General features: G+C 34.9%; 1 protein-coding gene across 1 annotated transcript; it reads left to right on the top strand.

Moving 5' to 3' along the window:
- The first annotated feature begins 1,067 nt into the window (after window positions 1–1,067).
- On the top strand, window positions 1,068–7,352 carry LOC126822133 (serine palmitoyltransferase 2). Its single transcript, XM_056101146.1, has 8 exons — window positions 1,068–1,078; window positions 2,201–2,306; window positions 3,001–3,220; window positions 3,593–3,719; window positions 4,007–4,142; window positions 5,160–5,289; window positions 6,297–6,405; window positions 7,074–7,352. The coding sequence occupies exons 2-7, from the start codon at window positions 2,203–2,205 to the stop codon at window positions 6,402–6,404; spliced, it is 825 nt and encodes a 274-aa protein (XP_055957121.1). The 5' UTR covers window positions 1,068–1,078; window positions 2,201–2,202; the 3' UTR covers window position 6,405; window positions 7,074–7,352.
- Window positions 7,353–11,239: the final 3,887 nt, after the last annotated feature.

The raw sequence follows: 11,239 nt of genomic DNA on the forward strand, positions 1-11,239 counted from the left end.
ACGAGGAGTAGGGTTGCCTGTCCAACCTCGTGGGTTTTCTCCGGGTCCTCCGGTTTCCTCCCACTGCTAAAGACCCCTACGCGCAAGCGAATTATTGAAATAAAATTAAACCATATGTTAGTCCCGAAATGACCTAGTTTGTGTCGAGTGGACGTTAAATCCCATTTCTCCCTCTCCCTCTCCTACTTTTCTGCACCAACTGGGCTAATGAAGACAGTCATATACCACCATACAGTGTGCTATATATAGGAAAGGTTTGCTCGGAGTGCAATTGAATTCCAACTATCAAGGGGTCTTTTACATGTATGCCAACGGGTACACAGGACCTCGGTTTTTTATCCCATCCAAAGGACTAGGCTTATCTTGCCAGTCTCTCCATTCTGCATCTCTGACAAGGGGGAAACACACTGGAATACACAATATTAATAGATACACAGGATTAAATGATACCTAGGTTACAGTATAACTCACTGAGCCTCCACAGTCCCGCGAAAGAGCAGTCATATACTTCTTTATGAGATAAAATGGAAATTGATTTTAAGAATTACAATACAATGACAAATCATAATTTTGAGACACACGGAGACAACGCCAGCCTTGCGATTTCTCGTACTATGTGCAGAATTTCAACACTTTTATTAAAAGCTCATTAAGAAGTAAAGCCGTTAAGGTCAATGGTTTATATAATTTCAAGGATGGGGCCTCCTTCACAAAAACTTAAATTTAGATAATTTTTAGAAGTAGTCCTGATATTTACTACGAGCTGAAATGGATAAATCCTTAGAATATCAAATCCTTAAAATAACAAATCCTTAAAATAACAAATCCTTAAAATAACAAATCCTTAATAAACTGTTTATGATTTGTGTATTTCAGGGTTGTTTATTATTAAGTGATGAATTAAATCATGCATCGCTAGTTCTTGGTTCCAGATTAACAGGTTCTACTATCAGAGTTTTTAAACATAATAGTAAGTTTTCTTTTTATTAAGTTTTTATACATAATTGTAAGTTTAGTTTTTATTAAGTTTTTAAACATAATAGTAAGTTTACTTTTTATTAAGTTTTTAAACATAATAGTAAATTTTCCCCTACACTCAACAGCCATATGTTAGTCCCGAAAGACTGCCACCGTCAAGACCAGCAGTCGCATTATGTCTTTCTTGTAAATAAATTTTTGTTGATTTTGTGTGAAGCCTGAATTATTACAGCCCAAAACTGTACAGCAGGGTGGATGATTATGTCTTGCACCCGGATGCATTCACTTGAATTGTCTTATGGGATCTTTTTTGCACTTACTACTAGTTACAAGGACATTCATTAAACCTCTCTCTCTCTCTCTCTCTCTCTCTCTCTCTCCCTTCTCTCTCTTTCCCCCTCTCTCTTTCTCTCTCTCTCTCTCTCTCTCTCTTGTTAAAACTGGCTGACTTTATTTCTTAATTCCACTTCACTCGATTATCAGTCTGTAAATTGCAAATGTTACAAAATCATGATCAAGCATCCTATTAATGTTATCAGCAGGGAGTGCATTATTACAAGTGGCACCGAATAATTAATGTCTCTGTCGGAAAGATATTTCATCTGTTGAGTGATAACATATTAATATATGAAATTGGAAGTTTGATATCAAATCTTGCTTATCGTCATTTGCATTTTTTGGGACAATATCTAAACAATCCATGCTAAAATGTTCTTCGATTGATTATTTTTTACCATTAAATGAAATGAAATGAAATGAAATGGGGTTTAACATCCTACTGTTCTGGTCTGACTGGGCTAATGAAGACAGGCATATGCAATCAAGTGTGCTACGAGGGAAATTTTGCCAAGGTAGCGGCACTGCAGCTTACTCTTACATCAGATTCCAACGCTAATGTTTTTCATCCCATCCGAATGACTATATGATGTCCCTTGTCAGGCCTTCGGTCCTGCACCACTGACAAGGAGGAACCAGGATGGAAAGACCTGATGAACTTTCTCGGCCAACGCAGGGATCGAACATGAAACATCCAGGTTATGGATTGATATTCTGTTTTGAAATTGTGGGGGGGGTGGGGGGGTGGAATGGTTAATACCTGCGCGTTTGATCAGATCTGTCTTTGAGTCAAGTTTCTTAGTCAGCACCCCACTCCCCTGGGTAAGGCTTAAGGGTTAATCCATTCCTGACTGTAGGCATACATATATTATTATTCTCACTACAGATATGGATGATTTAGAGAAAAAAATAAAAACGGCCATCATAGAAGGTCAACCCAGAACACATCGGCCGTGGAAAAAAATATTAATCGTTGTTGAAGGAGTTTACAGGTAAGCTTTGCCTAGATTGTACGTGACATGGAGTTGCTTCCGAGTTCTCCGGTTTCCTTCCACTGCTGAAGATCCCTGCACACAAGTGAATTGATGAAATAAAATTAAAAATGCATGCAGTCACTAATAACAATCATTCGGAATACAGTCACTGTTTCATCAAGACTAGAGAGACCTAGTCAAAACGTCGCTCATTAAACATACATTAGCAAAGAGCTAAATTTGCCTATTGCAGGTTTTTCGTTATGCCTGAAATGTTTTATAATAATTATTTATTAGACATTCATTAACTTATCCAGACCATAATCAACTCTTGATGGCATCGCTAGCCTGCAATGTTTATTGGATTAGGTTCCAATTTGCTGTTCGACATCCATTCATAATTAAATCATGAAATGGATAATCAAGACTATGTTTTTTATCCTACCAACTTTAGTAATGATGATGGAGGCTAGGCCTTAAATTCATTCGCTAAAATCTCTGTTCAGAGTGGATCAATTTGACTGAAATTTTCAGCTAATTCCCTTTACAGTATCTAGTTTTTAACTATTATAGTGAGAACAGCCAGCTCTTTATCTAATCTCCCATAATGTATCTTTAATAAACAGTATTTGTATTCCATAAAATTGCGACACCCGTGTATTTCAAGTTAAATTGAAACATCAATCATGCAATAATCTTTTTTTTTTACCAGTATGGAAGGATCCATTATAAAATTACCAGAAATCATTCGACTAAAGAAGAAATATAAAGCTTACGTATATTTAGATGAAGCTCACAGTATCGGAGCTCTTGGTCCACATGGTCGAGGTGTTACAGATTATTTTGGTATCGATCCTAATGAAGTTGATATTATGATGGGAACGTTTACAAAAAGTTTTGGAGCTGCTGGGGGATATATTGGTGGTTCAAAGGTGAGAATAATAAAACAAATATCTGGCTCAGAGTTCACAAAGCATTCTCAGACTTAAGTTACGAATTTACTCAAAATTGTTGGCCTTATTTTAACTAAAATATAGCCCTTTATAATAATTTTATTGTTTGAATGTATCCGATACATCAATAAGAAACTATGTGCAAAGTTTTGTATTTCTGCATCAAAGATATTTGTCATAAACAGTGATTGAAAGTTGAGCAAATTCTCAACTTAAGTCTGAGAATGCTTTGTGAACTCGGGGCCAGAACATTCAATCAAGTCTCCCTATTGTTCAGGTATCAAGGGAGATAATTAGGCTTTACCTGCATCCTTACATTATATTTTAAATGTAATAAATTTTATTTTTCAGAAAATGATAAATTATTTAAAATCTTATTCACACAGTTCTGTTTATTCGAGCGTTATGTCTCCACCAGTAGCACAACAAGTTATTACAACCATGAAGATAATCATGGGTAAAAACGGAAATACTGACGGTAAGTCTGGACTATTTTGTTAATTGATACATTATGGGCGCTGGGTGGCCAAATGCTTAGTGCGTGTGCGTTGACTGAAATTTTCAGCAAATTCCCTTTACATTATCTAGTTTTTAACTATTATAGTGAGAACAGTCAACTATTTATCTAATCTTCCACAATGTATCTTTAATTATTTAAAATTAAAGTATTTTATATTCTGTCATTATCAATAAGTCATATCCTCTGTTTTTAAATTTATTATACTAAAATCTGACTTAAGTTTCTCTACTTTTATTTTTTTGTAGGATTAAGACGTATTCGGCAGTTAGCGTGGAACACACGATATTTCCGACGACGGTTACAAGAGTTAGGTTTTATTGTTTACGGCAATAAAGATTCACCAGTTGTGCCAATTTTAATATATTATCCTGCTAAAGTTGTGTAAGTAGTATTTTTATTTTTTTTTTTTTTTTTTTTTTTTTTTATAAACAATATTTTTATTCAGGATGTCTGAACGGTATTGGGGAACAGACATAGCCTATGTAAAACCCCTCTCCCTAGATAATATACATACATAGTATTAAAATAAAGGAACAAAATGGGTGTATATACACAGTTAAAATAAGTAAGTAGTATTTACTAGATGTATAAGTATATGAGATGGGGTGGGGGGCTAAATCTATTTGTTAAGGCCAGCTCAATTCTCGTCAAGGTCGCCGAGATGTAAATAAGGTTAGAGCATGTGATTGTTGGCGAGATTGTAGGTTAGGGTTAGGGTAAGCATTAGAGCTAGGTCCAGGGATAGGGTAAGGGTTGGAATTAGCGCTAGCCCTGTTTACTAAACTTGAGGTTGGCCTTATCAAAAAGATCTAACCATAAAAGTGGGGGGATGGCTAGTGGTCTAACACGTGCATGTGAAATCACAAAGTCGGTCATTTGAGTCAAGAGGCATGGTTTCATTTCTCTGCTTGAACGTGACAACCCTTTTGTAACTTGGATCTCCTAAAACTGCTGCTAAGTCGAGAGCCTCAAACCACTCAACTCATGCAAATAGCTTTTGACTATTTAAGGAAATGAAATGAAATGGGGTTTAACGTCCTACTGTTCTACTCCTATACTGGGCCTACGAAGACGGGCATACAGTGTGGTATAAGGGGAATTTTGCCGGGGCAGCGGCACTCTGGCCTACTTTTATATCAAATTCCAACTGCCAATGTATACATAGGACTTCGGTTTTCCGTCCCATCCGAAATACTAGACAGCTGTCCTGCACCACTGACAAGGGGAAACCAAATTGGACTATTTATACCAGTTGAGTGACTCAGGTTTTTTGAGGTCCAATGTGTAAATTTAAAACGATATATTAATGTTTGCACGATCTTTCATCCAGATTGTCACTTCGCCCATTCTATTTTTTTTCTGAATTCGATTAAATATATTTTGTTATCTTTTTTTCAGAGCGTTTGGTCGTAAATGTTTAGCAGACGGTCTAGGAATTGTATTAGTCGGGTTTCCAGCCACACCCATCATTGAATCTCGAGCCAGACTTTGTTTATCCGCTGCTCATACAAAAGATATGTTAGACAAAGTAGGTCTTTAATGTTTTCTGTCTTTATTTGGGGGGTTGGATGGCCAAATGGTTAACACTTGCGCGCTGTATCAAAAGGTCTGTCATTGAGTCAACTGGCATGGTTTTAATTCCCCAGTCGTATGTGACAAGGAGTAGGGTCGTCTGTCAAACCTCATGGGTTTTCTCTGGGTCGTCCAGTTTCCTCCCACAGCAAAAGACTCTTATGCGCAGGTGAATTATTGAAATAAAATTTGAAACATATATTAGTCCCAAATTACCTAGTTTGTGCCGAGTGGGTGTTTAACCCCATCTCTCTCTTTCTCTCTCTCCCTCTCTCTCTCTCACTCTCTCCCTCTCTCTCTCTCTCTCCCTCTCTCCCTCTCACTCTCTCTCTCACACTCTCTCGCTCTCTCTCCCTCTCTCTCACTCTCTCCCTCTCTCACTCTCTCTCTCTCTCTCTCATGTAGCTCCAAGATAAAAAATAAAAAAATAATCAACATCTATGGTTATTACATCAACACAAATTCTTCAACTAAAATTACACACATAACCATAGAAATATGCAAATGAAATGAAATGGGGTTTAACGTCCTACTGTTCTGCTCTTATACTGAGCTAATGAAGACGGGCATAAGCCATACAGTGTGCTATGAGGGAAATTTTGCCCGGGCAGTGGCGGTACGTCCTACTCTTATATCGAATTCCAACTGCCAAGGGATCTTTTATGTGCACACCAATATGTACACGGGACCTCGGTTTTTCATCCCATCCGAACGACCAGACAGCTGTCCTTGTCAGGCCAGCCGTCCTGCATCACTGACAAGGGGAAATCACGCCGAAAAATCTGGATGATCTTTCTCGGCCAATGCAGGGATCAAACACCCGCCTTCCAGGCTAGCGAGCCAGCTTCTTACCCACTTAGCCAAGTGATCCCCGCATAGAAATATAAAATTATCGTAAACTTGCATCAAAATGGCCGAACAATTATTTTGACAAGACATTAAAACGCCATTTTATTATTTCAGGCTCTTGAAACGTTAGATAAATTTGGAACAGAATTAAAACTCAAGTATTCAAGGAAAAGTAGAAAATCAGAATTTAGAGAGGATGATTCAAACTTACTGCTGCATTGAGGTGAGAATTTGCTACCTGGTTTATAAATGCAATATGTTTGGAGGAGGGGGGTGGGCGGTGGGGGGTTAAAACGTGCGCATTGAATCATAAGGTCTGTCATCCAGTCAACTGACATGGTTTCAATAAACTCTTCTACGTGACAAGAACTAGGGTCACCTGTCCAACCTCGTGGGTTTTCTCCCACTTCTCGAAACCCCTACCCACAATCCAATTATTGCAATCAGAATGAAAATGAAATGAAATGGGGTTTAGCGTCCTACTGTTCAGCTCCGATTGGGCTAATGAAGATGGGCAAACACCATATAGTGTTCTATGAGGGAAACCACGTTGGAAAATCCCAATGAACTTTTCTCAGCAAATATTGCAATCAATTTGAACCTTGGAAAATTGCAGATCGTTTGACAGATTGGATTATTAATATGACGTCAAAATTCCAAAATGACAGCTATTACGTCATACACAGTGATCTGGTGTGGGGGTGGGGAGGGGCGGTATGAGCGTGCCTGACAAGCACCTGTCAATGTTTTTCTGATATAACCCCAGTGTACCCGGCTGGAGCAGCTTATTATCAGCACTTTACAAATTTATTATTATTATTATAATTATTATTATTATTATTATTACAACCCTGACTCTATTCTCTACTTCTCTCCCTTTTGTTTCAGCAGAAGACAAATGAATCAATTATTACCTGCTAAAAGAAAGCTCACACAAAAAGCGAAAAAAAAAAAAAACTGTCGCTCAATTTAAAACATCAGTTTATAAGGATATTTTTATTTTTTTAATGTTATTTGTTATTTTAAGATTAATGCATAATAAAAAAAAGGGACAACTATTTGTTATGATAATTTCAAAATCTGTTATATTTTTTAAGAGTTTATTTGTACTATTATTAATTAAGATAATTAATTTATACTGTTCTTTTTGATAATATAAAGAAGGATAATTATTAATTAAGAATAGCTTTAGGAAAAATAATTTGTACTGTTCTTTGATAATATTAAGAAGGATAAATATTATTTAAGAATATCTTTAGAAAAAATAATTTATACTAATTTGATAATATTAAGAACTATAGTTATTATTTAAGTATACTTTTAGAAAAAATAATTTATACTATTTTTTGATATGATTAAGACGTTTAAAATTCCATATAGGTTTAATTAAAACGTGATAAAATTATATGGAATACAAAGTCACTTAGATGTTTATTTCTGGCGACATTTTGATGGACGAGAGTTCTCTCCTCTTGATGACGAGAGTTCCCTCCTCTTTACCAAGTAAAGAAATAGCTACTTACTAACTATATATGCCGTAATATATGTTAAGAGTTTTTCTGCTTGTTTTAAATTGATTTATTATTTTCCTTCGAACCACAAAAAAACAAAATACCATGACAGTTTTGTGTTCATCAAGAGCAATTCTCCCGTCAAAAGCCAAAACCTAGTAACTCACTTTTTTATCAAAATTGAGTTAGGACCAAATTTGTAGTTACTAGGGTATGTGTCTCCTGTTGTTGTACTAGATATTCCAATCTTTTGATTTTGTAAGCAATTACACCCATGGCACAACCTAGTAACTTCCTTCATTTGCCTAGTATACATACCACAGCAAAACCTTGTAACTCAGTAGTCAAATCAATGGATGAGCTGGCGTTTAATATTCATTCGTTACGTTTTCCTTTGTTTTCTCAAAATAAGAAAAAAGTGAGTTTCTAGGTTTTGTCTTTTGACGGGAGAATTATAGTATAGATTAAAATAATTTGAATGTAGGCATGTTTATTTAACTTGCTATTTGTTTATGCATATATACAAGGCCATACACGAAAAATATTCTGCTTCTCACACAACTCTTCCTAAACATCTGGTCCTTGAGGGAGGTTTTAATTTGTGTGTTTTTATTTTGTCAGAGCATCACTACAGGGCTAAATTAAAGGGGAAGACCAACGATTTTTCATAAGTCTTAAACCATGTGATGTAAACAATTAGCCATGTGGCGTGAATTGAGGCACAGCGTACAGTTTAGTATGAGTAAATTTACGCGACGGCTTTGTGTACTAAATGTTAAAAAAACATAAATTTGTGTTTATAATATCCTAATAAACAACCCATTTGATCAGATTTTTGGCCAATACAGCAGTAAACTAGTGCCAAATTTGTATGCTTACTATAGAGCCCAGTGAGCGTGTTGAACCAACTACATCACTTCTGGTTTAATAAAAATTAATTTCTCACTTACAAAAACTTTTTTGCTCGTGTTACAGAGGGGATTATATATCATAATATATTTAAGGTTATGGAAACCTTGTTGAAAATCGTTGGTATTCCCCTTTAATTCACACATCGCATTTCAAGGCACTACATTTATATCATCATGTTGTTTATAGGAATGTGTCATTATCCAGTATCATTTATCAATAATGAGAATAAAAAACGGCTCAATCGGCCCTGAGTGATGCAGGAGTATCGTAGAACCAGAATATCTTTTTATGACCTAACTAAGAAACCTACAGAACAAAGTTTGTGATGTTGTCATAGTGATAGATTTAAATGACTTTAATAAGTATTTTTTATAAGAATAATTTAATAGAACATTTTTCATTTTATTCTCTATGAAGAAATTTACAAACTTTATGATAATTTATTATTTTTTTATCCTATATAAAATTCAGTTGAAATATTTTAAATGTGCGAGAGTTATTCCCCCTTTAAACCACAGGATATATATACATTGTGCTAAAAACTACAGAAATATTTGCTTGGAGTCAGACAATTATTGTTAAAGCAAATAATCAGAACGAGAATACGTGGCGCAATTAATAAGGCGTTGGCGGGCTAAAATAGGGAAAGGTTTTACGTAGGCTAAGCTTGTTCCCCAGTCACTATTCAGATTCCTGAATAAAAATATTGTTTTTCAAAAAACTCGTGGGTTTTCTCCCAGGTCCTCCGGTTTCCTCCCACTGCTAAAGACCCCTAAGCACAAGCGAATTATTTGTGTCGAGTGGATATTGAACCATTTCTCTCCCCTTCTCTCAATTGAAACAAGGAGGAATAACTCTCGAAATTTTTGCACTTACATCCAAAACCACGGGCCTTCATTTAGGTATTGTTTATATAAAGATTTCATATTATTAAAACTATTTTTCCTCGTGTGTTTAGATAATTTAAGAAATTTTAAATATCACTGAGAAATAGATTTGTGTTTGTAACGTTCTGTCAATATTTCATATCATATGTTCAATGTATTTAAATATATTAAGTTTGTTCAGTCCGATAGGCTTATGTTTATTATTATTTATTCAAACGTTGTTTTTTTGGGGGGGGAATCTTTTTTTTAGTTTTTACAAGATTGCCTAGAATATAAAATTAACATTTAATGAAAAAAAAAAAAAAGCTTTAGATTATCTTCCCCCTATGGTCAAATGGAATTTCTACATAGTATATGTGACGGTACGAAAGGTTCTGAATTGCCGATTAGGGTATCATATACCAAATTTCCCAGTGTCAAATGAAAAGCCTCAAAAATTATTTTTAATAAATTAATTTTTTTTATAAATGTTCCTGACTTATGCGTACGTATAAACCCCATAGGTTATGCAGGGTATTATTTGGTCTTTTGCTCGAATTGCCAGTATTAATGTGCTGTACTGGACATTATCGTGTCGTATAGCATATCCTGGAATATCAACTGTGTATACAGACCACCCTAATATTAAGACCACCTTGCTATTAAGGCCCTAAAACTACCCAACCATTAAGACCACCTACTATTAAAACCACTCTGTCATTAAGACCACTCTGTCATTAAGACCACCCTACTATTAAGACCAAACCACTAATAGGACCGATTTATAAAAGTCCCACAACTGGTTGTAATAGCAGATTCTATGGTATAATTTCACGAAACCATATCATACAAAGTCACAGCTGTCTCAGTAATTAAATGAAATTTGACTATAAGGGGTGATAGAAAATAAACATTCCTGAGTTTCAGTCATTAGTTTACAAATTTCTTCAATTTACATTCCCAAGGTTTAAAATTTTGTTAATATTTTTAGTTAGTCGATGACTTTTAAGTCCTGTCGAACAAACAGTTCGATTGGGTCCCCGACAAGATGAGAAATACCTGAGATTTTACCCTCGGTTGAACCAGACGTTAATCCCCATGAACAAACGCTCTAGATGATGATTGGCCATTAGATCTTGAATATTCAAATAGAGTTATTATGTGAAATATTTCTGAGCTACAGAAAATTGGAGCATGTGAATAGTATCGCACGTATCACAATGCATATAGTGCTGATTCCCCACCCTCCCTACCTAGACTCATTTTTAAATATTCAGATTATCGTTGTTTTTATCATTTCTGTTTGTGTACATGTTAACGTTGCAAATATCAGATAACTAAATTATTGTAGATCAAATTGCTGAATTATTTTTGATCAAATTACTCAATTTGTTGCAAATATCAAATTACTCAATTTGTTGCAAATGATCAAATTACTAAATTATTGTTACAGATAGGCTATCAAATTATTGTTGCAAATATCAAATTACTAAATTACTGTTACAAATATCAAATTACTAAATTATTGTTGATCAAATTGCTGAATTATTGTTACAAATATCAAATTATTTACATTTTATTTTTCGTGGTATCTACTTATAATATTTTGATCTATGTCAGCGATTCTGTCGCATAAATATAGCGTGAATCAGATTTAAAATTACAAATATTTTTTTTAGAAATATTGATGCTACTGAAAATATAACTATTAATAATCTCAATTATTTCTTAATAATAAGCAGATGCAGTTAATAAAACAATTCACTGA

Source organism: Patella vulgata, chromosome 5, assembly GCF_932274485.2.
Source record: "Patella vulgata chromosome 5, xgPatVulg1.2, whole genome shotgun sequence".
NCBI lineage: Eukaryota > Metazoa > Mollusca > Gastropoda > Patellidae > Patella > Patella vulgata.